This window comes from Oryzias latipes, chromosome 2 (genome assembly GCF_053564925.1).
Source record: "Oryzias latipes strain Hd-rR chromosome 2, Olatipes_Hd-rR_3.1".
NCBI lineage: Eukaryota > Metazoa > Chordata > Actinopteri > Beloniformes > Adrianichthyidae > Oryzias > Oryzias latipes.
The window spans coordinates 31,013,017-31,040,107 of NC_136238.1; the positions used below are offsets into that span (position 1 = coordinate 31,013,017).

General features: G+C 40.0%; 3 protein-coding genes across 5 annotated transcripts in view; 2 read left to right on the forward strand and 1 right to left on the reverse strand.

The window, feature by feature from the left end:
- Positions 1 to 27,091, forward strand: part of LOC144981346 (uncharacterized) — a 676,107-nt gene that overhangs the window by 192,988 nt on the left and 456,028 nt on the right. The window lies entirely within an intron of this gene.
- The window catches only part of LOC144986685 (NACHT, LRR and PYD domains-containing protein 12-like), a 151,411-nt gene that overhangs the window by 62,768 nt on the left and 61,552 nt on the right, over positions 1 to 27,091 (reverse strand). The window lies entirely within an intron of this gene.
- LOC144987559 (uncharacterized) lies at positions 13,598 to 26,863 on the forward strand. Of its 3 annotated transcripts, none has more exons than XM_078936937.1 (3): positions 13,598 to 13,744; positions 13,843 to 14,064; positions 21,661 to 26,863. In XM_078936937.1, exons 2-3 carry the CDS (start codon positions 13,920 to 13,922, stop codon positions 23,109 to 23,111), a joined length of 1,596 nt encoding a protein of 531 aa, XP_078793063.1. In that variant the 5' UTR covers positions 13,598 to 13,744; positions 13,843 to 13,919; the 3' UTR covers positions 23,112 to 26,863. The 3 variants fall into 3 exon arrangements, 2 of the variants coding, with proteins under 2 accessions (XP_078793063.1, XP_078793062.1); XR_013651382.1 differs by having other exon boundaries at positions 13,608 to 14,064; positions 21,661 to 24,552; positions 26,306 to 26,863; XM_078936936.1 differs by having other exon boundaries at positions 13,608 to 14,064.

The window sequence follows — 27,091 nt, forward strand, 5'->3', positions numbered from 1 at the left end:
ACGGCCGCCCTCAGAGGATTTTGTGTTGGGGGGGTGGGGGGTATTACTGTTCTCCTTCACTCTGTAACACCAAACATGAACGCGCGCTGTTAGATTTCCATCAATATCACTACATGTTTTCTTTGGAACTATTTTTTGCAGCGTTACGTTACGTGTCTGTATAAATAAAGGCGGAGCCTCCTGCCCCGCATTCTTCATGGGTGTCAGGCTTCACGGTTACCGGAAAAGTGACAAAGTGTCTGCAGTCTGTTTATTACTGGGCAATACATAATATTCTGAGAAGATGTCTGTACCAAAGAGCACAGGTGAAGGCTCACATGCAGCTAGAGAGCAGAAGAATCAACACACACCCCCAACACACGTTACGTGTGCGCGCTTCTTCCTCCCAGTCCTACACACGACGCACCCCGCTCACAAAGTCACAGTCAATCTACAACACCTACATAGTTAGTTCATTATTTAGATAGGTAGTAGTTAGTTGTTACTGTTATTTGTTAATAAAGAATAGTACGTTGTAATGGTATGTATGCGGTTAACCGCGACACCGCGCCCCCTGGTGGTTCATCACCGCATTGATCAAAAATCCAACACCGTCACAGCTCTAGTCAGCAGTCTAAGTAAAGATGCCCAGACTTCCCTTGCACTTCCTCCAGTTCCTCTGGGGGGAACCCTAGGCGTTCCCAGGCCAGCCGAGAGTCGTAGTCTCGTAGTATCTTGGGCCTGCCCCGGGGCCTCCGCTCAGTTGGACATGCCTGGAACACCTCCCCAAGGAGGCGTCCAGGAGACATTCAGACTAGATGCCTGTGCCACCTCAACTAGCTCTTTTCGATGTGGAGGAGAAGCGGTTCCACTCCAAGCTCTCCATGGGTGACAGAGTTTCTCACCCTATCTCTAAGGGAGTGCCTAGCCACCCTATGGAGGAAGCTCATTTCAGCCGCTTGTATTCTGGACCTTGTTTTTTCAGTCATGACCCATAGCTCATGACCATAGGTGAGTGTTGGAACAAAGATCGACAGGTAAATTGAGAGTTTTGCTATTTGGCTCAGCTCTTAACAGACTGTTAAAGCGATGGCACAACGTCGGAAGCAGCTCCAATCCGCCTGTCAATCTCATGATTCGGTCTTCCCTCACTCCTGAACAAGACCACAAGATGTTTAAACTCCTCCACCCAGGGCAGGAACCTCCACCCACCGAGAGATGGCAAACTACCTTTCTCCGGTCAAGAACACTGGCCTCAGATTAAGCGGTGCTCACCCTCATCCTAGCCGCTTTACACTCTGTAGCAAACCAGCCCAATGCACGCTGGAGGTCCAGGCTCGATGAAGACAACAGGACAACATCATCTGCAAAGAGCAGAGAGGAAACCCTATGGTCCCCAAACCAACCCCCTCCTGCCCCTGGTGAGTATAAAATGACTTGAATCTTGCTTATATTTTGACATTAGATGGAGACTGAAGCATTACCAGGTTTAATGGTATGAATAGAAAAGCTAAAATATGACCAGTGTGTTTGTGACTGAAAGATAGAATGAAGTAGACATAAATCTGATGAAGAAATCCATAGAATCTGCAGTTTTGATCAGTTTCTATTGAAAGAGGCTGCATAAATATGACAGACAGCTTTCAGGTTCAGATGCAGTTCTGAAAAACAGCAGAAACATGATCTGATGGAGGTTCTCATTTATCCTCATTATTCTTCCAAACAGCCCAATCAAGTTGGCCCAAAGGCACATTGGCAGAGCAACATGTTGTCTATGAAGAACCTACTCAGCTGTGCTACAAATAACAACAAACATCCAAACCACAACGGTAACAATCAAGACCAACACAACTGTCAACATCCAGAATCCAGCAAATATCCCAAACAGAGCATTATTACCCACAATGCACCTGCACAGGTCCTGCAGCAGACAGCCTCTTTCCAAGAACTTTATTAGTCTCATCTTTTTAAAACTGAAAAGATTTTTCTTCAACATTTAAAACAGAAAACAGGAAATGAAAATATTTGACAATCCAGTTGATGAGAAGCTGCAGAAAGACTGAAATCCATCAGATTGTAAAAACGTAGAGGTGGTCCTTTGATGATGATGATGTGATGAAGATCAGACGCTGATGTCACTGATGTTCTGGCTGTTGATGGGCTGGATGTGGGTCCTGGTGGTGCTGAAGAATGAAAGATCCTTCTACCTGCAGTCATTCCTGAAGGAAGCTGATTGCAGCTGTTCTCTCCTGACAGATGGAATGATGGGAAATGAAGTTCATGTTGAAGTGTGGTCCAAGCAGAACAGAAAGGTCTGACCTCAAAGTCAGGACTTGGATCAGCTGCTGTTCTCTGGGAGCGTGCACGTGCTGCTGCATGTGCTTCTGTCATGGCGTTCTGGATGAGCTGCTGAGGTCTGTTTGCATCAAGACTCTCAGCTGCTTTAGTCAAACTGCTGAGCGATGGAACAATGGAGCCGTTTCTGAAGGAAGAGGATCAAACATGATGCTCTGCATCCGTTTGCTTCAGGAAGTGGAGGTTTTTTAGAGTCTCCAGACTGTTTCTGAACGGCCAAAGAAAAGCAGCTGATGTGGTTCTGTCTCCTACCAGCAGGGAGCGCTCTCAGCCGGACAGAACAGATCCTCAATGCTGCTCTGAGAAGGACTCTTCTGTTCCAGAAGCAGAGACTGTTCACATCCAGGAGAATCTGGACTCCAATGAATCCCAGGGAATCTCCTCTCTGCTTTTTGGACACTTTGACCAGCAGAGGGCAGCAGAACTTTCAGCAACTCTGGATCTGATCCCACAAAAACAATCCATGGATGATCAGATTTCAGAAGATTTGAAGGATCAAAGACAAAGATGTTCTGAAGAGAAGATGTGAGAAGAAAGTCCAGAATGAATCCACTCTGACTTCTCCTCATATCTCTGAAGCTTGTGTCTTCATGTCTTCACCTCAGAGTTTCTTCTGGATTCCATGTGGATCAATAATATTGATCATGTTCTGTTGTCATTTTCCATCAGAACTTCAGGCTTTTCTCTGCTGATGATCTCTGAGCTGAACTTCTTGGAGGAATTCCTGAATCTGGGATTTGGAGCAAACAGTCAGAACAAAGGAGGTTTCCATTTCTTCTAAGCTCTGCCAGAAGAAAAGAGCTGAAGCTTGAAGCTGAAGCAGCATTTGCTCCGAGAATCTGTCCTCCAGACCAACAAGTCCCACCACAGCCTTGAAGACGTTTCCAGAAGCAGCAGCAGACTGTGTTCCCATGACGACGCTGAAGTCAGCTGCTGCTCGCAGGAGAAAAACTGCAGCTCCTCAGTCAGGAAGCTCTTTCAAGCTCGTGCACATCTGTCAGTGCAGCAGCAGAAAGCCTGTTTCCCTGCAGGAAGTCTGAGACTTTTCAAAGTAAGAGCCTCATGTTGGCAGAGATGGGTTGGATTCTTTGATGCTCCAGTGTCTTTTGGATTCAGGATGAGTTCATGCAGATCTAGAAATCCCACCATGATGATCATCCTTGAGTAATTTCAAAATAAAAGACTTACAAACACCACCATCACTGCTGGATGATAAATACATTTACTCTTTATTTTCTGTCAATAAATCATATTTATCAATAAATCCTTGATTGTAAATGATGGATCTAAAGTTGAAAAGAAGTCAAAGTGCTGACTCAGCACAGATCAAAGGAGACACAGATGATTTCCTGGAATGAAGAAAACATCAAACATCATGATGTGATCTGGAACTGAGCTGTTCTTCAGAAGATCCTCCCAAACATGGAAACTGTTGCTGCAACACGTGAAGCTTTGGTTCTGTTGCTAGTGAGATCTGATGGATCAGAACCAGACTTCTGTCAGCTGGAACTGGGGCTTCTTCCAGACCATGTGACCTCATGGACAAAGTTCCAACATGGTTTCAATGAAATGTGGAGGTTTTCCAGGAAACGTTGCTGCAGTTCCTCCGTCTCATCAAATGAGAGATTTCTCTGCACTAAAGAAGAAAATCTTCCAGAACAGCTTCAAGCTGCAGAAAAACTGTTTCCATCATTCTGAGGACATTTCTTTAGGCTTCATGTGAAGAAAACAAACTGTTTGAAAAGATGATAACAGAAACAAAGACGTTTCTAGAAGCTGCAGTTACAAAGAGCAGCCAGCAGGTGTCTCACTGTGGGAGTCACTGGAGTTGAAAAATGACTTTTCTTTGGTGAAATTCAGTCATTTGGATGAAAGACAAACAGGAAGACAAATCCTTGTTCTTCTAATATTGGATCCAAATGTTGGTAGAAAATAAAGCAGCAACAATCAAATGAGCAGCAGCTCTTTTTAGTTCATCTCTCTCTAGAATGAGATCCAGAGTGAAGCTTTTGGAAACTTGGATCATTCCAGCTGAAACTCACTTGGATCACATTAATAATAATTTTACACTGGCAACTTTTCAGTTTTTAATTTGTTAATAAAGTTTGAATATACAATAAACGTCATGATCTCATGAGCAGTGGCGGTTCTACCCTGAATTACTCCCCGGGCATTTCACTCAAAATTAACCCAAAAAAGCAGAATATATTTTTTATACCTTTATTAAAATGTAGGTTATATAATGTCACCTTATGACTGACTTATAAAAAGGTTTTATAAAGTAGATTCAAACCACCGCCCTTGTCCCCACCTAGCCTCTTAATTTGGAAGCGTCCCACAATTGAACTGATTCCCCGCAGAAGGTTAGTTTCGTTTACAGAGAGGTGAAGCAGCATGACGTGTCCATTTGAAGATGATTTAGTGGATGAAGAAGCTCAGATAATACTTTTTCCACCATGAGAGGGTGATAAGACCACATATGGATGTTGGAAAGATAAACTTTTTTACTTTGATCTAACTTAGTTATTTGTTTCAGTTAGAATAAATCATTTTTTATGTAAGTCGGTTTAAAAATAACACGTAGTTTTCAGACAGTTATTTTACTTTCATTCAAATTAATTCAATTAAGTAGGTGTAACTTTGGTGCTGCTGTTAGAGCGGCACCGCAAAGGATTGTGGGATATCATTCCCTTTCCCTGTCTGGACGGATTTGGGTTTAAGTGTGGGTTTTTGACCAAATGTGTTTAGTTGTTTAGCTGTTTTACTGTGTTTTGCCATGCTTCACCGAGTTATTTAGCCGTACTGAGCTTACGTCTCTGCACCATGAGTGAGAGTAAAGGAGAGGATGATGAGTTTATATAGCACCCCTACGGCTTTACTATTTAATGACAATCATGGTAAATTCTTTAACGAATTTTTGCACTCCGTGCATTATTCCCCCCATCTTTTTTATTGTTATAAAAATGAGCATATCTGCCGGCTCAAACTTAGGCATTTGAGAGTTCAAGAAATGTAATTAATTAAGATGGAAAAAAATATTAATTCAATTGGAGTAATATGACATTTAGTTAGAAAAATACGTAAATTTGAGTTGTATAAACAATTATTGAGTTTTATAGACGTAAGAAATTAGGTTGAATAAATTTAACTAAATTATTTGTTACCAATAGAAGTAATTTGTTTAAGTTGGCAAAATTGGATAAGTTATATATGTATGTGCGTCACAAGGTAAATGGAAATAAGATCAGAAACTCGTGCGTTTAATTTGTCTGCTCTTTTTCTACATGCAGAAACTCTTTTTTTTTTGATGAAACAGCCGTGTTACTTTTTTGATGGTCGTGTAATCTTCATACGCTGTCATTAAAACCTCAGACTCCGTCTCACTGAAGTACAGCGTTTTCTTTTTTTTCACCATGGGTTTCCATTGTGACTCCAGAAATCGGTGATCCATTGAGAATGTCTTTATGTACCTGCTGTGCACGCCCCTTAACCCAGGGTTACCAAGTCGAGCGTAATTACGCCAACTCATATCCGGTCTTTTGGAACCGACATACCCCGAGTAAGCAAGTTCAGGCGGATTTCAGCCAGAGTTCAGGCTTAAAGTCAGGCTAGTTTAAACATGCTTCCTGGAATACCCCCCAGCGGAGTATTCCAGGAAGCAGGTTATGCTAGCTCCCACGATAAGTTTGAGGCTAAGGAAGTTGATAACCTCAGCTTTCGGTTCCAGAAATGGAGGTATATATCAGGGTAGGACAAGTTACCATGGAATTCATGCTCTGAACATAACCTGGTCCGGAGCAGGTTTAGTTGAAGGTTAGTTTGTTTACAGAGAGGTGAAGCAGCATGGCGTGTCCATTTGAAGATGATTTAGTGGATGAAAAAGCTCAGATAATGCTTTTTCCACCATGAGACGGTGATAAGACCACATATGGATGTTGGAAAGATAAACTTTTTTACTTTGATCTAACTTAATTATTTGCTTCAGTTAAGATAAATCATTTTTTTTGTTAGGTCACCTTAAAAATAAAACGTAGTTTTCGGACAATTATTTTCCTATCGTTCAAATTAATTCTATTAAGTAGGTGTAACTTTGATGCTGCCGTTAGATCGGCACCGCAAGGGATTGTGGGATATCATTCCCTTTGCCTGTCTGGACGGATTTGGGTTTAAGTGTGGGTATTTTTACAAAATGTGTTTAGTTGTATAGCTGTTTTACTGTGTTTCACCTTGTTTTGCCGAGCTATTTTGTCCTACTATGCTTACGTCTCTGCACCATGAGTGAGAGTAAAGGAGAGCATGATGAGTTTATATAGCACCCCTACGAGATGTAGATGTTATGATAGAGATGCATTGTTTTGTAATGAGTTTTTGCACTCCGTGCATTTTTATCCGTCCTTTTTATCGTTATAAAAATGAGCATATCTACCGGCTCAAACTTAGACATATGAAAGTTCAAGAAATATAAGTAATTAAGATGGAAAAAAGATTGATGGAGTAATGTGACATTTAGTTAGATAAATACGTAAATTCGAGTTGTATAAACAATTATTGAGTTTGAATAAATTTAAATTTAAATGATTTTTCAGCCGTGTTACTTTTTTGATGGACTTATAATTTTTATCCGCCGTAATTAAAATCTCCGACTCCGTCTCACTTCCGTCTCAAGTGTCGCGCTTTCTTTTTTTTCTCCACGCGTTTCCATGGTGACTCCAGAAATCGGCAATCTATTGAGAATGTCTTTATGTACCGTGCTTTAACCCAGGGTTACCAAGTCGAGCGTAATTACGCCAACTCATATCCGGTCTTATGGAATCGACATACCGAGAGTAAGCAAGTTCAGGCGGATTTCAGCCAGAGTTCAGGGTTAAAGTCAGGCTAGTTTAAACATGCTTCCTGGAATACCCCCCTGAACATTTGAATGAGACGGGGGCCGGCAAGATGGCGGCGTGACCGGTTTGTTTTTATCGAGCTCCGAGCACCTAACTTTTTTATTGAGCTTTTTTGAAGCAGCAACATTTTGCTTTTTCTTGAAAACGATCGGTGAACGTTGTGGATTGTACTTTTTGGATACTTTTTACAAATTCCCACCATTCAAAATGCCCAAACCTCCTAAAAGAAGCGAATCTTCTAAAGACAAACACAGCTCCGCTAGCTTGTTGTTAGCCGACGAGCACGACTACTCCGGCAGCAGCATGGACATTCCCGTGACTTCGGAGGAGGAATTTCCTTCACTCCCAGTGACCCCAAGTAAGCCTCCTCTTGCTAAAAAGCCTACTATGCCCTGGTCCATGAAGTCAGATGAAGCAGTCAATATGCTCGCCGAACTAATCAACTCAAGAAGCGATGCTCTTGAAAAAATGGTTGAAACTGTCCGTTCCGAAATTAAACTCATAAATGACAAAGTTGAGGTCATGGAAAAACGTGTGGAAAAAAATGAGGAATTTACATCGAGATGCTTGGCCCGGGTTGCAGAAACGCCAGGAGGACCCGAGGCCTCGAGGGGTTCTGATCAGATTCATCTCCCGGCGTCTGAAGGAGGAGGTTTGGAGAGCGGCCAAGAAGAACGGGTTTCTCCAAGCCAAAGGCCTGCGCTTCAACGAGGACCTAACAAAGGAGGACAGGGAGAATCGGCAGAAGCTGTGGCCGAAAATCAAGAAAGCACGCGAGGAGGGAAAGGCGGCTTACTTCGTGGTAGGCCGTGGATTTATTAATGGGTCAGAAGTTCAGCCATGAAAATAGAAAAGGAAAAATAAATAAATACGAGACTTTTTTTGATTTTTTTTTTTCTTTTTTTCTTTGTTTTCCCAACCATGTGAGGAGTCCAGTTTGTTCTCCTCTGCATTCTCAGGAACTTTCCCCCCTCTCGAATCCCTTTTCAATTCTATATCTGAGTTGGGTTTTTTTGGGGGGGTGGGGTGCAAAGGGAGGGGGAAAGGGGGCAGAAAGGGAAGGAGGGTAGAGGTTAAAAAGAAAAAAAAAAGTACTCTTTTCCGTACTAAAGCTGCTAAGATTTTATTTTGGTGCTGTTCTCGATATTGCACTGTTTGTTAAATAACTTTATAGTTTTTATAAAACAAAATCTTTTTTCTGTGTGTTGTTTATTGTTCTAGTTAATCTGTTTACTCTATCTTTTGTTTCTCTTAATGCCAGGGGGCTACGCAACAATGTTAAACGCAAAGCTTTATTTCTTTTTGCTAAGCAGTTTCATTCAGATCTCTGTTTTTTACAGGAGTCTCATTCAATATCTGATGATGCCAAATTCTGGAAGTGTCAATGGGGTAATTCTTTATGGTTTTCACACGGTACAGAGCGATCGGCCGGGGTAACAACTCTAAAAAATAGGTTTAGTGGGGATATTTTACTTACTGAAAGTGATCCATCAGGTCATTATATTTGCCAAATACTACAATGTGATGATAATATTGTTATTTCAGCCAATATTTATGGATACAACACTGTCAAAGAAAATGAACAACTTCTTTTCTCTATAGAAAACATATTGTTGAAATGGTTAGAAAAATTTCCAAACGCTATCATACTGTTGGGGGGTGACTTCAATAATGTCCCAGATAATAATGCAGATAGGTGGCCTCCTCGTGGGCCGGATGGAAGCAACACCAAGCTAAAGAATTTTATGGAGAAATTTGACCTCCATGATATATGGAGAAGGAAAAACCCTGATGTCAAATGCTTTACATGGAGTAACAAAACGGGTACAAGTCAGTCCAGAATTGACTTTTGGTTGATCTCAAAAAGTGTTGCCATAGATCAGATTGATGTAAACATTAGCCCCACCCCTCTTACAGACCACAAAGCCATAGTTATTAAGATAAAGTTTACCACCTCTAAGTCTTATGCCACTCATTCAGCTTATTGGAAACTTAATAGCTCTATTTTACTGGATGACTCTGTTAAAAAACAAATCAAAAGAGAAATAGCACATTTTTGGTGTAAAGCTAATATAGAAAAGAAATATGGTGTATACTGGGAGCTTTTTAAATTTGAAATAAGTAAATATCTCAGAAAAGTAAGTAGTGATAAAGCTAAAAGTAGAAGAGCACATGAAGCTAATGTCATTTCAAAAATAACTCACTTGTGTCAAAATGCAGCTGACACACTATCAGATGAAGATAAACTTCAACTCTCTAACCTTCAAACTGAACTGGATCATTTCTATCTTCAAAAAGCCAAGGGAGCTTTTGTGAGATCTCGATCAAGATGGCTTGAAAATGGTGAACAAAATTCACATTACTTCTTTAATCTGGAGAGACACCATTCTAAAGGTAGTAGCATTCACAAAATTAATATAGATGGAACTATTTCAGAAGACCATAAAGTCATTTCTAACTATTGTTGTGATTTTTACCAGAAACTTTATAGCTCTAAATTTTGTCAAGTTTCAACAGATGCCTTCATAGATTCGTTAACAGTCAAAACCATCACTGAAAGTGAAAAGGAGCAATGTGAAAGCATGATAACACTTGAGGAAGTGCAAAAGGCCATAGAACAACTTAAAACCAATAAATCACCAGGGACAGATGGGCTGACTTCAGAGTTTTATAAATGTTTTGCTGAGGATCTGTCTCCCTTTTTACATCAAATGTTTTTAGAAAGTATAGATAAAGAACTTCTTCCTACGACATTGACTCAAGGCTTGATGACATTAATTCCGAAATCTGGAAAAGACCCATTGTTCTTAGATAACTGGCGTCCAATATCGCTACTAAACAATGATTATAAGATCTTCGCAACAATCTTGGCTAAGAGACTAAAATTGACACTGGACTCAGTAATTGATGAGACCCAGTCTGGCTTTATGTCAGGAAGACATATAATGAATAATATCAGGCTAGTTTTGGACATTCTTGATCATCCAGACATTATAAATGGCTGCCTGGAGTGCGGAGTGGGTCTCCCTTGGGGGGTCCTGGCCCGTACCTGGGGTTGGGGCGGGGGGATGCCCGGAACTCCTGGGTGGTGGTGGGGTGCTCGTCTGGGGCTGTGGGCGTCCTTCTCCGGTGGGGCCCTGCGTTGGGTTCTCCCGGCGCGGCGGGGGGGCTGCTCTCCTGGTTGGGCTGGGGCGGCGCCCTCTTTCCCTCCGTGCCTCCCTGCTCTCTGGCTCTGGGGGCCTTGCGGCGGCCCTGCTGGCCCTGGCCTGGGTGGCGGGCTTGGTCGCCCGGGCGGCGGTTGTTCCCTGCCGGTTCCCGTGTGGTGTTGGGGGGAGTCCGGCTGCCGCTGCTGGTGCGGTGGGGGTCTTGGGGTGGGGATGGCTGGGCACTCTCCCTCCTTCTTTTCACGTTCCACCATCCATTTTAGAAGAACATAAACACTCACCTGAGCACAGGTGTTAGCTCAACAGACTGAATGACTGAAATATTTCACACTAGTTGGTTTTAAGGCATAAGTATGCGTGTGAACACTATCTGTTTTGTGTACATGTCGACAGGTGGACATTTTTGCAACTAACAAGTGTGTTTATAACATTTGAGTGTGTGTGTGGACAGGCTCCGCCCTTTTTTTTGTTTTTTTTTTACATTTGAACCTTACCATAATGATTAACAACCAGTAAACTTGTTGCTTTATGCTGCTTCATGGTCTTATCCCCCTTCCCCTCCTATTATCACCCCCTACCCCCCCTCTCTCTAACGTCCCTCTTTCTTCTTCCCCTCTTTCCTTTTCCGTCCGGTCCAACACCAAAGATTTTCAGACATGTTTGAAATTAATAAAGTTTGGCCTCAATTACAAAAGGGGTTTATTCAGACATACCTTTGGTTTGTCTGAAGATTAATAACCCCTCTTGTTAAAGTAAAATATGTCCAACCCAAGAGGCCCTCAGCTCTCATCTGTCTGCCTAGCTGTTGGACAGGACAAGTTAAAAAAAAAAAAAAAATAAAAATAAAAAAATAAAAATAAAAAAAAAAAAAAAAATAAAAAAATAAATGGTAACGGTTTTATTTTATTTTTGGATTTTTACAAAGCATTTGATACCGTAGAACATAAATTCATTTTGCATTGTCTTAAAAAATTTGGTTTTGGAGAATACTTTTATTCAGCTATTGTTACATTATACAAAAACTGTAACAGCTCTATTAAATTAGCAGGTGGCACCTCTCCCAGATTTAATCTAGAGAGAGGAATTAGGCAAGGTTGTCCTGTTTCTCCGTATCTTTTCCTTTTAGTTTCTCAACTGTTAACAGATCACATTAAATCCAGTGCAGTTGAAGGCATCAATCTCATTGACAAAGAACTAATTATTACTCAACTTGCAGATGACACTACACTTTTTCTAAAAAATGAAAAGCAAATTCCTGTTGCTTTTGACGTTATTGGGACATTTTCAAAGGCGGCAGGTCTTTTTCTGAATGTGAATAAATGTGAATTAATGTCAATTAAAGAATGTGCTGCTACTACTTTGTATAATCTTCCAGTTAAATCTGAAGTGAAATATTTAGGTATTTTAATAACAAAAGACCAACATGCAAGAAGCTCCCTAAATTTTAACCCAATAATAGAAAAAACTCAAAGGAAATTGAATCAGTGGCTCTCCAGAGATTTATCTTTGAGAGGAAGGATTTTACTCAGCAAAGCAGAAGGTATTTCCCGCTTAACATACGCAGCTTTGGCTTTACATGTTGATGATAAAATTATCAAAGAAATTGACAAAATGCTTTTTAATTTCATCTGGAAAAATAGAACCCATTACTTAAAAAAAAATGTTCTCATGAACTCCTATGACAAAGGTGGCCTCAATTTTCTCGATTTTTCTACCTTGAATAACACATTTAAAATTAATTGGCTGAAACAACTTTTTAGGAATCCCAGCTCCATTTGGAACACTATACCTCTTCATCTTTTATCTAAAGTTGGTGGTGTTGATTTCTTTCTCATGTGTAATTATGATGTATGTAAAATCCCACTAAAATTATCTGCATTTTACCGCCAAGCCTTCATTTCATGGTCCCTTGTATACAAACACAACTTTTCACCTCACAAATATTCTATCTGGAATAACAGGGACATTTTATATAAACGTAAATCACTCTTCATAGAACATTGGTTTCGAAATAAGATTATTTTTGTGTATCAATTATTTAACAACCAGGGCTTACTTTTAACTTATGAGGAATTTCTATCTAAATTTAACTTCCCTGTTCCACCTTTAGAATACGCTAGAGTGTTTGGAGCTATTCCTTCTGGTGTCTGCATGCTGTTGAAATTCCAACACAGAGTTAATATTGAGGAGCCTTTTCTACTCTCTCCCATAAATACTCCTGTGGGGAAAATATGTCTGACCGGTTATCCCAGGATAAAACAACAAAGCAATACGAACATTATTTCAAATGAACGTTGTTTCACTACCTCATAGCATGTCTTATTGGAACATGTTTGTTGAAGACATCGCATGGAAGGAGGTTTGGCAAATACCCAATAAATTTTTAATCACTAATAAGGTTAAAGAAGTTTCTTTTAAGCTTATCCATAGAATTTACCCAGCTAAAATGTTTATTCAAAACAGATTTAAATTAAACATTGACACACTCTGTAGTTTTGGTTGTAATTCCCCTGAAACAGTTATCCATCTTTTTTGGCATTGTCCCAAAGTGAAGGTATTTTGGCAGAAGATATGTGATTTTATTAATGATAAAATTCATTCTTGTTTTGTCTTATCTTGGAAAGATGTTTTGTTGGGTCTAATATCAAACAATATGCAAAAGGACTCTGCTTTTCTTTTAAATCTTTTACTAATTTTGGCTAAATTCCATGTTCATAAATGTAAATTTTCTGGTAGAAAGCCTTGTTTCACTGTATTCCTTTCTGAATTAAATCAGTATATCAACAGTATTCGAAATTCTGATAAGCAAAAAGCAATCAGAACATTGTCTGTATGTGATAGTTTCAGTATTTTCTCGTAGAGTTTAACCCCCTGGCTTATTTCTCTCTATTCTTGTTCTTCTGTTTGTTACAGTTGTGTATTTGATATTTGCAGTTGTGTTTTTATTGCATACCTAAAAGTACATCTTTGTAAATTGACATAATGTGCAATAAAGTTTATTTAAAAAAAAAAAAAAAAAAAAACATTTGAATGAGACACAGTGTAATGACGTCACAACAGCTCTCAAAAAGTTTCCTCGATACCTTTTTTTCTATTTTGATTTTCTTTTTCTTTATTATATCCAGAATTAAAACTGTTTAAAAACATTAAAAGCCTTTTGAACCATAATGAGGTTCAGTTAAGCAGTTTATACGTTTCTTTTAAAAAAAAAGATCTGTACGTGACCCGGAAGTAAACAGCACAAGGCGCTAGCAGCGTTAGCTTGTTAGCAGGCTAGCAGCGTTAGCTTGTGTTGAGAGGTCGGTGGTGTTTTGTTGGGACGTTTGTGAGGTTTTTGGACAGAAAGGACGATACGTGGTTCGTGTGGGAACTCTCAGCATTTTCCAAAGTGTCGTAAATGAGTGAAGAAGTGTTGAACGGAAAGACAACGTGGATTTCTGTGATTGTGAGACTAGCAGATGATCGATCGGAGCTGCAGTGAAGAGGACGGCGGTGTTTGTGGGAGTTGGAGCTGAAGATCGGAGCAGGAACCATGTCTTCAGAACCTCAGGAAGGTTCTGTCAGAGAACAACTTTCTGCTGCTGAAGGAACCATCGTCCAGAACGAGGAGGAGCTCTGTCGTCAGCGCAGACTGCTGGGTAGCAGCTGGAACCCGCAGCTTCAACTACACGTAGTTGGTACGTGACCAAAAATTCAACATTGGATTGATGTCACTGCAACGGGCTTAAATAAAGATTTCCCAATGGGGTAAAGACATTTCAGATAAAGTGATTTTATTTTACTTGATCACTAATTTTATATTCCTGAAAAGCAAAGCAATAATATAACCAGAATCAATGATAAGAGAGTTGTAGTTTAGTGTCAGAACTTTCTCATTACTGTCCGATCCAAGAAAGGGAGGTATCATTGCAGAAATAGCCAAAAGAACTACAAGAACTAGAGTTGATATCAAATCAATTTTTGTTTCCTTATTATCAAATAATAATTAATTAAAGCATAATAAAAATGGTCCAGTTTAATTTAAAGTTACTCAGTTGCTGTCAAGCAACTGAGTAAGCAGACTGTGAAGCAGAGTAATTAAACAATGATATATTTAGCATGACATGATAATGTTTATAGAATGATTTAGCATAAAGAACACAATTCAGAGCAGACAAAACTGACTGTAGAGAAAAAATAAGTATAAAAATCCAGGTGGCAGACCACATTTTCTTAAAAAAAAAAAAGTTAAAGCACATGAAAGATCGCTGCATTGGCTCCCTGTGCAATTCAGAATTGATTTTAAAGTTCTTTTATTGGTTTACAAATGTTTTTATGGTCTCGGGCCTTCATATTTATCTGACATGATTTTAAAGTATGAGCCCTCGCGGACCCTGAGGTCCTCTGATACTTTTGGTTATCCCAAAAGTTAGAACAAAAACGTACGGCGAGGCCTCATTCAGTTTTTACGGAACTCGCCTGTGGAACAGCCTCCCAGAGAGCCTCAGGGCCGCAGAGACTGTTCATGTTTTTAAAGGAAGGCTTAAGACCTACCTTTTTAATTTAGCTTTTAGTTGAATTTTAGGATTTTTAATTTTTTAATTTTTTTTATTATTATTATTATTTTAATTTATTATTATTATTTTTTTAAATATTTTAATTATTTATTTATCTTCCTTTTAACTAGTTTTATATGTGTATGTAAATACATTTATTTATTTATTCTATTAATTTTTAAGTCGCTCTTACTATTTCATATGCCTATTAAGGTTTATGTTAGGGCTGCACGATATGAGGAAAACTCGCGATATGCAATATTGGTGATTAATATTTCGATAACAATAAAATTCGCGGTATATAAAGTAGGGTTGTGCCGATGGACGATATCATCGTCCATCGTGATGGGTGACTGACATCCCGATGGAGAGACCACCATCGTGATGCCACGCCCCCGCCACGTTGCGCGTCGACACCATAAGCCGCGGTTACATGTACAAAATATCTTGATGGGATCAATGGTCGGATTAGAATCCAACCGTGTAGATGGGCCCAGAAAAATGTTTTCAGAATATAAAAACGTTCACTAAGGTCACAATTTCGGTCGGAATAAATCATTCGCACATGCGCAGTTTGAAAACCGGAAAAGGAATACAACTTCCGCCGAGCGGCTTTTTTTCCAAACTTTATTGAATGTAAGAATTGAATACAATACGATAACAGCGCCGAGCGGCTATATATATTGACATGTCAGCTCGGTAAAATACGAGATGATCTTCTAAACGTGCTTTCAATAATGTTACGGTTATTATGAAACACCTGTTCGCTCATCATTTGAATTTTAATCCGTGTGGTCAGTGCTTTTTCTGAACGGAGCCAGGATTAGGAGTATGCTAACACGGGCTAAAAATATTAGCTTTGGGTGGCGCTGCATCCTGTGAATAACATCAGCCTTTATTTAGTCGGGACACGACTGGAAACACAAATCCACGTGATTGCTTGAATGTTTTCTAAGGACTGAGCGACATTTCTGCTTTGATGCTCAAACCTCTGTGTGTCTGCTGACGATCCGTGCTGTGCTCAGACACACACTTTAGACCCGGTTCTGAGTTCGGTTGCTTGTACCCCTAGAGGTGCGGGACGGATCGCAGTCTTAAATCTCCCACACATACCGCTCATGTACCCCCCCCCCCCCCCCCTTCCGCTCAAACACAAAGCTGTAAATCCGCACTCCGCCGGTCCACTCCGCTAAGTGCGGGAGTGGACTACTTCTTTTCTATTTTGTTTGTTACTTTTTCTGTTAAAGTCACTTCCCTCAGTTTATACTGGATCATCGCGGATTAACCATTAGTTGGGAAATAAAATGAAAAAAGCAAAATAACGAATAGCAGTTATATAAGAACGAAAAATGTAAAAAATACCCCCCCCCCCCCCCCCCCCCCCCGACGATGTCATCCATCCCGATGGTTGACAGCAGACATCGTCAACGGCCAAATTAGGGGACATCGCCCAACCCTAATATAAAGAAACAGCAAAACAACCAAAAACATAATTTCCATTTCACTGCAACAGTTTAAAAATTACCGTATACTCCAAATGACCCTCGACGACGTAGGAGGCAAACATCAAACATAAATGGCGTATACTTATATAGCGCCTTTCTTCCTACAAGGACAAAGCGCTTTACAGTCACAGACCCATTCACCCAGTCACACACACATTCACTCACACATTCATACACTGGTGGCGGCTCCGCTGCCAAACACAGGCGCCTGCCTACCACCAGAGGCAAGGTGGGGTTCAGTGTCTTGCCCAAGGACACTTTGACTCATGGGCGTGCAAGGCGGGAATCGAACCTGCAACCTTATGATCATGGGACGACCGCCCTACCGCTGTACCACGGCCGCCCCAAAGGGCTCATCTGATTGATGAACACAGGAAATGGGTCCTTCCGATTGGTCAAATGCATAAAGGAATTTATTTCATTTGTTCAATATTTTAAGCTGCCATGAGATTGTTTTAGCACATTTAAAGGTAACCATTTATTGCGATTTTTGCCGTCTTTTGCGGTATGCATATTGCACAGCTTAATGTCGCGATAACGATAAATTTGCGGTATATTGTGCAGGCCTAGTTTATGTAATTATTTGTTTTTTGTCCATGTTTTATATATATTTAAATTTTATTCCTTTTACATTTTATTACACTCCAGTGTTTTCCTCTGAGGGATCCTCCACATGGGTGACTGACCCTTCTCAGTGAGCGGGGTCGCTGCAGTGGGATCTCCTGGGTCTGACTCTTTTGATCGGATCTGGGGGGTTCTGTGGTAGTGTTCTCCGTGAACTTGAGTTGGGGGGTCGCTGGTGTGGACATGTCCCCACAATATCGTTTCCCCACCTCAGGACAAAGCCAGGTCTCTACATTCTATCATTTTATCACTTTATTTATTTATTTATTCATTTATTTATTTATTTATTGATGGTGTGTGTGTGTGTCTGTCTGTGTTTTTGCGGGGGGGGGGGTTGTCGCACGGTTTGTCTTGTCATCATGTTTTTAAATTTTATTGTATTTTATGCACAGCACTTTGAGTGACATATGTTGTTGAAAAAGTGCTATATAAATAAAGGTTGATTTGATAGTGAAAAAAATGTCTAGGAAGTCGTTCAAAATGTTAAACTAAAAGGTAAAAATACAATGAAAATGATTTTTTTTAGAATTAATAAAACAATAATAAATTAATTATTTATAAATACATTCTGAAAGAATTTCATCAGGCAACATCTGCGATTGTATGTTTGTGGACATTGGTTGCAGCCAATCAGCTTACCGAAATCGGTCACATGACCTCATGTCTCAGAATTCACTGCTCCATGTTAGTTCAGAGAATTGGATCTTTCAAAATGAAACAAGATTGGCTTTAAATCATAACATCAACAACAAATTATGATATGAATCGAGTTGTTAAAACGAATCGTTACAGCCCGATGAATAACAATCTTTGTGATTTTCACTGAAAAAAAGGGCAGGAAATACTAGGACTTGCTTGATGAAACTGGGCGTGTGGTTACAGTCTAAAGGCCCGTACACACTGGGACGAATATTCGCCAGGCGTTATTCGCCAGCGTTTTTCGCCACGTTTTTTGTGTTCACACCCAGGCGATTTTCGCTGACGATGAGTGGAGTGAACATGCAATTTCATTCCCTGACGTTAGATGGCGCTTAATGTAAAACAGAAATACTCCTGTACAGAAGGTGGCGCTGCGCAACTTTACGCTTCTTAAATTTGCTTTTCACTTAGAAGAAGAGAGCCAGTATTTATGCGCTTGTCAGAATCATACAAAGAAAACATGAATATTTCAAGCACCAGTAGCTCCAACTGGTGCTTGGTTCGGGGATATTTTAGAATGTCCGTCATTATTTCTTCGCGGCTGTGTAGACGTTACTTGGCGTCTATCTTCTTCGCTGGTATGTGTGCTCAGAAAGGCAGTTTGATGTTTGAGCGCCCCCAAGTTGTGTTTTACTGTAACTCCAGGAGCTCCAGACACGTGTGCAAAAGCGCCATTCTCATTGGTCGTATAGTTTTCAACGCGGCGCGTCAAACCAATAAAAACGAACCCGAGGCATTTTTTAAAAAGTGACACTTTGACGCGTGGTGTTTTTTCGCGTCGGTGCCCTTTGTTTAGGTCACGAGGCGTTAAACGTCTGCGAATATCGCAGGCGAAATTCGTCCCGGTGGGTACGTGCCTTAAGTTTTAAGCAGCAGCAAACATTTGACATAGGAGGAAGATTCAGTCAAATAAAGTTGTCAACCTGGAGATGTTTCTGGTTTGAGGAAACTTGTAAAAGGGAGACTAATGGTAAATTAGGCATCTGGTAAGAAACTTTAGCACAGACAGTGTTCCTCTGTTATAATAAATATTCAATAAATCAGGATTTATGTAAAAACAAAGTATGAATAATCCTTTTGTTCTGAAAGTTGATGTGAGACTTGGTTGAGTGTTGTAGTACTCTTCTAAGAGAAAAAAATCTGGAATGTTGCTATTATTGAATTTTTACAAATGAGAAACAACTTTTACAAATCAAGTTTCATTCACCAAATCTTCGTCATCTGCAAAAAAAATGACAACAACCTACAAATCTTTTAATTTTAGGCTAAATTTCTTGTAGAAGCACTTTAATGTGAAAAATATTTTTTCCGAAACTCGAAGCTAAAAATGATCAGACCGGTCCAAAGACATGTACAAAAGTAATCGGAATAAACGCCTGATCGGAAGAAAAATGTGTGATGTAAATGGACCGTTCGTAATACTTTGCACCGATCAGACTCGTTTAGATCAAAATATCTTTCCGATCAAGATAGGTGGGTTATGCCTATTGTTGATTCGATAGTGATGCATATAAACAGTTCATTCCAATCGTGGGTCTCATGGTTTTACGTCATGCACAGATGGTGTTTCTCTCCAGGAGGCTTTGGAGGCAAACCTAACAGTGCCTGTGGCAGTAACACGGCAGCAAAATGGTAGTAACAGGGCTGTTAAGGAAAAACATACCGGTAGGCCTGGGCGAAAAATCGATTGAATGAATTAATTTGAATTTTTTTGTTACGGCCGATTTAAAAAAATTACTAAATCGAGTTTTTGTGTAATTGCGCATTTTTTGCTCCCCAGAGCTTCCGTAGCGTTAGTTTCTCACGGCAGTATGGCAAGCGACAAACAACAACATCATAGCACACTTGAAACAGCAAGCAACAGCATGGCTACCGGTGAGAGTGGGAAGTTTGTTCCCAAGAAAGGAATAAAATTATCGGTTGTCTGGAACTGGTATGAGTCTACTGCCACAGACGTGGAGGTTGACACACATACACGTACTGATTCTACAAAACTTATATAGTTAGTTCATTAGTTAGATGGTTAGTAGCTAGTTTTTAATGTAAAACATCAATGTAAACAGAAGGCTTCAAATCGCGGAGATTAGCCTTGCCCACCGCAACCCGAGTAATTGATTTAACGGGAGAAAATTTAAAATGACTATGAAAAAAATACAAAGTACAGTCGGACAAATAGTGACTCAGGTGTATTTCACTGCTCTTCAGACTGAGCCGCTGCATCCTGACTCCGCTCTGCAGTGTTTTCTTCTTTTGAATCCCGCGGTTCAGGTGTGTTTGTTCAGGAGAAGAACATAGTGATTAGCAGTTGTTGTCGCTCTTTTTTCTATGGGTTTTAGAGAAACTCCAAATTGCAAGATGATTTGCACATACGTAATGTTAATTTGGCATGCTGTTTTACGTAAGTGTACATATTAAACTGCAACGTTTTTGACGCACAGGTAGAGAAGAAGCGGAGTGACTTTTTAGCCAATCAGAATGCAGAACACAATGCACAATGCAAATCTGTGAATTAGCAAAACCATGAAAAGTAAACCGCATTATATTGAGGGATCACTCTACCTTATTACGGTCTCAAAGTGCTTTCTTGATAAAATAAAATTTGATTTTAGCCAACTGCCTTAACTGAAAGAAGCTGGATCTCACCACTGAACTGATCTGCTCATTTAAATTAAAACCAAAATGTCGCAAACCTGCGTTTGAAACATGACCAAGCATAGGTTGCCCTGACAGTTGTAATACAACTGCTCATGTAATTCACCAGGAAAAGCAAACATTATTTTATTATCTCTGTAATGACTAATATGTCATGTGAGGGAGGCTCGAGAGCCGGTAGGACCCAGACGCAGAGGCGGGAGGCAAACGGTTTCAGGGCAAGATGTTTTAGTGCAAACAAAAGCGCTGCCGAGCAGGATGACAAAACTAAACAAAAACTTACTGTGGCGTGGCGAGGGACAAGAAACAAGGGCGCTAAGACACGAAGACATTAACAACATGAGCAGAAGTTAATGGACCAGCACAAGAGGAAGGCAGAGACAAGACTTATATACAGACAGTGCAGACAAGACACAGGTGAACATAATCAGGGCAGATGGAGACCAAAGGAAGTACAACTCAAGACATGACAAGACAGGAACCCTTTCAAAATAAAACAGGGAACAGAACCAAACAAGACAGAACAAGAACTAAAGCAAAAACCAAGACAAAACAAACTCAAACCATGACATAATAATTAGATTGGTAATGAATTCATCTTCAAAACAGTGGCATCTACAAGTTACAAACATGAATTGAGTAGAAGTCTCACACACATCAAGCCACATTGGTACTTACTTTTGATATTTGTTGGCCTTTGAATAGTACACTTTCTTCTAGTAGGATTTTTTAACGGAGGCTGGGAAAATTTGATGTAGAAGTCATCCATGTTTCTCACGAAGAACCTTTTTAGCTCTCACAAAGAACTGTATTAGCGTGTAAACAAGTTTCTAATGAAGAACTGTATTGGCATGTAAACAAATTTACTACTAATAACTTTATTAGCTCCCACGGGGAGCTTTTCACCAGGAACTGTATTGTTGTGTAAACAATTGTACCGTAATTTGTCCAGACCAATCACTGTCTTACATGTCATCAGTCCAGACCAATTGCTATCTTACATGTCATCAGACCAACGTATAGCCTATGAAATTGAGTGACATCATCATTAGTCGCAGGCCCCTGAGCATTTGTAGGCACCTCCACCGGTACTGAAACAAGTTACATCAACATAAATCAACATAAATGGATTTGGTTTTTAAACTAGAGTTTTAAATTATGCATAGTCTGACTGAGACTATTCAAATTTTTATTGGTGCTTACCAATATACAAAGTCCTCAAAACATATAAAAGGGCTTCTTCTTTCGTTTTTTGCAGTCCTCCCACAGCATTGGATGAATGAAGAGAAGGATTTCTGCAACCACCAAAGGAACTTCAGAGTGGAACGGGAGGAACCAGAACTTCCACAAATTGAACAGGGGGTACCAGAGCCATCACAGATAAAAGAGGAGCCAGATGAGCTCTTCATCAATCAGGATGAAGAGCAGCTTGATCTGAAGCAAGAGACTGATACCTTGATGGAGATTCCTACTTATGAAGAAAATGAAAAAAGTGAAGCAGATCCAAACAATCAGCAGAGCTTTAATGTAACTGATAGTCGGGATAAAGAAGGAAACCAACATGAAGAATCAATATCAACTACAGATGGAGAGACCGACCCACAGAACAGAGATCAGAGGAAGAGAAGAGGCAGAGGGCATGTCCAAAATGTGGACAGTTCTCACATGTCGGAGGGTCAGTGTGACTCTGATGTTAGAAAAAGTCTCAAGAAGGCAACTTTGGTTAAGATACAGAAACAATCTCCAAAAGACAAGAAACTTCCCATTTTTAAGTCTGGTGAAAGCTCAAAAATAATTGGTAAGCTCTCTGACGTGGGAACTAGGCCTGATGAAATATTTTATATCTGTAAAGAATGTGGTAAAAACTTTTGTAACATATCTCTGTTCAGAATTCACATCAGAATCCATGCAGAAGGTAAGCGATTTTCTTGCAAAGAATGTGATAAAAGTTTTAGTCGTATGTATAATTTTCAAAGACACATGAAAACTCACACAGGAGAGAAGCCCTTTTCTTGTAAAGAATGTGATAAATGTCTTACTGACGCATCTAGTCTCAAAACGCACATGAGAATTCATACAGGGGAGAAGCCTTTTACTTGTACAGAATGTGATAAAAGTTTTTGTCATGTATCTAGCCTCCAAGCACACATAAGAACTCATACAGGAGAGAGGTTGTTTGCTTGTAAAGAATGTGATACAAGTTTTCGTCATTTATCTAATCTCAAAAGACACATGAGAATTCATACAGGGGAGAATCCTTTTGCTTGTAAAGAATGTGGTACACGTTTTAGTGATGTGTCTAATTTTAAAACGCACATGAGAATTCACACAGGAGAAAAGCCTTTTTCTTGTAAAGAGTGTGATACAAGTTTTAATCAAATATCTCATCTCAAAACACACATGAGAACTCACACAGGAGAAAAGCCTTTTTCTTGTAAAGAATGTGATGCAAGTTTTAGTCGTATATGTAATTTTCAAAGACACATGAGAATTCATACAGGTGAAAAGCCCTTTTCTTGTAAAGAATGTGATAAATGTTTTAGTGATTTATCTACTCTCAAAACCCACATGAGAACTCATACAGGAGAGAAGCCATTTCCTTGTATAGAATGTGATAAAAGTTTTCGTCATGGATCTAGCCTCCAAGCACACATGAGAACTCATACAGGAGGTACGCCTTTTGCCTGTAAAGAATGTAAAAAAAAGTAATAAATAAGACCAGCATAACAAATTCCCACTCTGATACTGATACAAAATACACACAACAAAACAATGAAGTCCCACTTTGATAGAAAATAATACACAATACTCAGAACAAACAAAACTGGATACGGCCACGGCCATAACATCTGAGGCCGACCTCTTTGCACCACAGCTGAAGATTTCATTTACAGGGGGAAAAGTTCTGTGTCTCAGGTAATACGAATATTTTAAAATACATTTTTAATGTTTAAAACTCTTGAGGTCAAACCCCAATGTTCCAATGAACTCCACAGTTATCTACGCTTTCATTACAAGTACACAGATCCACAGGATTATGGCATCCACATTGATCCAGTAACATCATTACAGGGTGGCACAAGTGAGTGTAGAATGTGTAGAAATTAAGTTTTCTAAAGACTTTGATTGTTGAAGCATGATATTCTAACTTTCTAGGACTGTTTTTTTTAGGTTTTCTACTTGTCAAGCCACAATTATCAAAAGGTAAAAAACTAAAGGATCAATACATTTCAAACTATGTGTAAAGATACTAGGCAATGAATTTTACTGTTGACAAAATATGTAACCTTTTTCACAAAATGAATTATTTTAGATGTACCTGCAAATAGAAATGAATTGTTTTGATTTATTAGTGCTACATCTTGAATGGATTCACTATGGTTGGAGCTTTTGCTAAGACGATGTACATTATGTGTGTTACCATGTGTTGGAATAATTGTACATAAATTATGTCATATTTACCGTATTTTCACAACCATAGGGCGCACTGGGTTATAGGGCACTGTCTCAGTTAAAAAGGGGCACCGGGTGTTAAGGCACAGGCACGTTAAAACATACCGGTAAAACATGCATGCTAATGTTGAACCTTTCTGTGATGACAATCTCTCTGCGGGGGAGACCATTTGAATAATTTTTTCTTTTCTTTACTTGTTCTGTCCAACAACTGAGTAAACAGATTAGAGCTGAAGGCTTTCTGCGTTGGACAGGTTTTACTATCACAAAAGGAAGTTCTATATCTTCGAAAACCAGAGTGTAAATTTGTATAAACCCCTTTTTGTTTTTTATTATTTTTTTATTAATGTGTTACATTTAGTGTGTGTGGGGAGGGAGAGAGAAAGAATATGGGGGGGGATTAAAGGAAGAAAGGTGGAGAGAATGGGGGGTATAAGCACTGATTTATTTATTTTAAGCTGTGTAACAATGATACCAGATCTGCTGTAAAGACAAATATGTTTCTACTGTCAGAAGCTAAACAAAGAAGAGACTCAGTGTTTTCCAGCAGCTTCAACAGTTTGTCAGAGCTTCATCCTGCAGAAACATCAGCAGAAGAGAAGCAGCAGCCATGAAGGGACTGAGAACAGACGGACATCCAGCCAGAATCCAAGCAGCACCTTCATCCTGATGAAGCTCCGCCCTCTGACCTTGATCAGTCAGTAGATTCTTTAATACAAACATTTGGATCCAATATTAAAAGAACAAGTATTTATCTTCCTGTTTGTCTTTCATCAAAATAACTGAATTTTGGCTGAAAGTCATTTTTCAACTCCAGAGACTCCCACAGTGAGACACTTGCTGGCTGTTCTTTGTAACTGCATCTGCAGCTTCTAGAAACGTCTTTGTTTCTGTTTTCATCTTTTCAATCAGTTTGTTTTCTTCCCATGAAGCCTAAAGAAATGTCCTCAGAATGATGGAAACAGTTTTGCTGCAGCTTGAAGCTGTTCTGGAAGATTTTCTTCTTTAGTGCAGAGAAATCTCTCATTTGATGAGACGGAGGAACTGCAGCAACGTTTCCTGGAAAACCTCCACATTTCATTGAAACCATGTTGGAACTTTGTCCATGAGGTCACATGGTCTGGAAGAAGCCCCAGTTCCAGCTGACAGAAGTCTGGTTCTGATCCATCAGATCTCACTAGCAACAGAACCAAACCTTCACGTGTTGCAGCAACAGTTTCCATGTTTGGGAGGATCTTCTGAAGAACAGCTCAGTTCCAGATCACATCATGATGTTTGATGTTTTCTTCATTCCAGGAAATCATCTGTGTCTCCTTTGATCTGTGCTGAGTCAGCACTTTGACTTCTTTTCAACTTTAGATCCATCATTTACAATCAAGGATGTATAGATATATATGATCTAGAACTTCTTTCTAGGATTCTGATGGACTTCACAAAGATGACTCCTCCCACTTTGGTTTGTGTCAAATGTAGAAAAACTCAAAGAACCAAAATCAATCCAGTTTGGATCAATTCTGTCTTTCAGATCTTTGGAAAAACTGAAGGAATCTCTGCATCCCAGATTTCTTCTTGGGTTTTGGTTTCTGCAGGTTTTCAATCTCCTCTTTGATCTGATTGAATGTGTCCATCAAGGTCTTTGAAAGCATCATTTTCTCCTCCTCCTCCTTCTTCTTGAGGGTCTCTGTGAGTGAGGAGATCTCCCCCAAAAGGGAGGACTGTTCTTGCTGCCGTTCACTGCTGCCGTTCTCCTTCCAGGTTCTTGTGGTTCTCCATCAGAGCTGGTCTCCATGGGACTGTTGCCTCCCTCTGTGGTGTCAGTCAGTCAGGAGGTGGGAGGGAGGGAGGAGTATTTGTCCTTCTGGACATGTTCTTGGATTGGGAGCAGATCAGCTTGGAGTCCAGAGGACTCCTTCAGCTGTTGGGCTGAGAGTCTGGGAGCTTCAGCTGTCCTGCTTTTCTCTGCACTGACAGCAGCTTCCAGCTCTCTCTCTCTCTCTCCCTCCCTCTCTCTCCCTCTCTCTCTCTCTCTCTCTCTCTCTATACCTTTGCTGGGTGTCTTTTTGCTGCAGCTGAGCGCTGCAGGAGTTTTGACTTGGTCTCAGCCACAGACTGCTGACATGTTAGCTGATGTTTCAGCTGAGTCAGCTCTTCTTTCCAAGCTGATGTTTCCTGCAGAGATTCCTGCAGGAGTTCCTCCTGCTCCTTCTTTCCCAGAGTTCCTGCAACCAGACGGAGTCTTTGTGCTTTGGAGCTGCTTCTATTGGATGAAGCGCTTGGTTAGCTCACTTTGATCTCTTTCATGTGGGACTTTGTCTTGAAGCGGATCAAACTGAAGGTGGGACTCCCAAAGCAAACGTTCTGGGATGTTTGCTTCAGCTCTGTGCTTCTGTTCTCTGGTTGCTTCTTTGCTTTGGTTGCAGAGACTTGGAGCTCTCTCTCTCTCCATGCAGATCAGCAGCTTCTTTGGAGGCAGAGGCAGCTGTGTGGGAAGTCTCTGCAGGTCCAGAATCTTCTGATGGATCAGCAGCTGCTGCAGGTTCCTCTGGGTGGAAACACATTTCTGCCAAACAGAACATCTGTTTGTCTTTGTTTGGATGGAAAACGGAGGAAAAAAACTTTTTTGGAGAGAAATCTGCTTTGTTTCTTGTTGCTATGAGGTTGTTGAACAAATGTGGTCACTTTCACAGCTTCACTTCAAATGACTTCCAATAGACAGAAATTATACATTTTAGTTTATAAAAATAAGTTTGTAAAACATTTTTGATGTTTTTTCTGTAATTCTAGGTCTGATGTCTTCATACATGATGGCTAAAAGAACAAAAACCAAACCAAATCAGTCAGGTCTGTAGTTTGAACTTGGATTAGAAATGAGAAGGGCGACACCTTCTGGCTGTATCTAGAACTGCATCTTCTGGTCAGAAAAGTGTTGAAAAACCTCAATTGTGTCTGTAAAATGTCTGCAGCTTTTTTGTCTGAAGACATGAATAAAGTCTGGATTTGATCCTTAATGAATCTTCATATTTCTTTGTCCTTTAGTCTTTCTTTCAGTCTCAAACACACTTGTTCATTTGATCCTAATGAGAACATGTGTGAGGCTCCAACATGGCTGCCTTCACTGCAGGTTCCTCTTCACAGCATGTGTTTGTTGATCAACACACAAACAACAACAGGTGCAGGTGAGGAAGTGTTGCTGTTGTTGCCTTTGCCTGCTTCCAGCCTACAGGCACAGTTTTCTG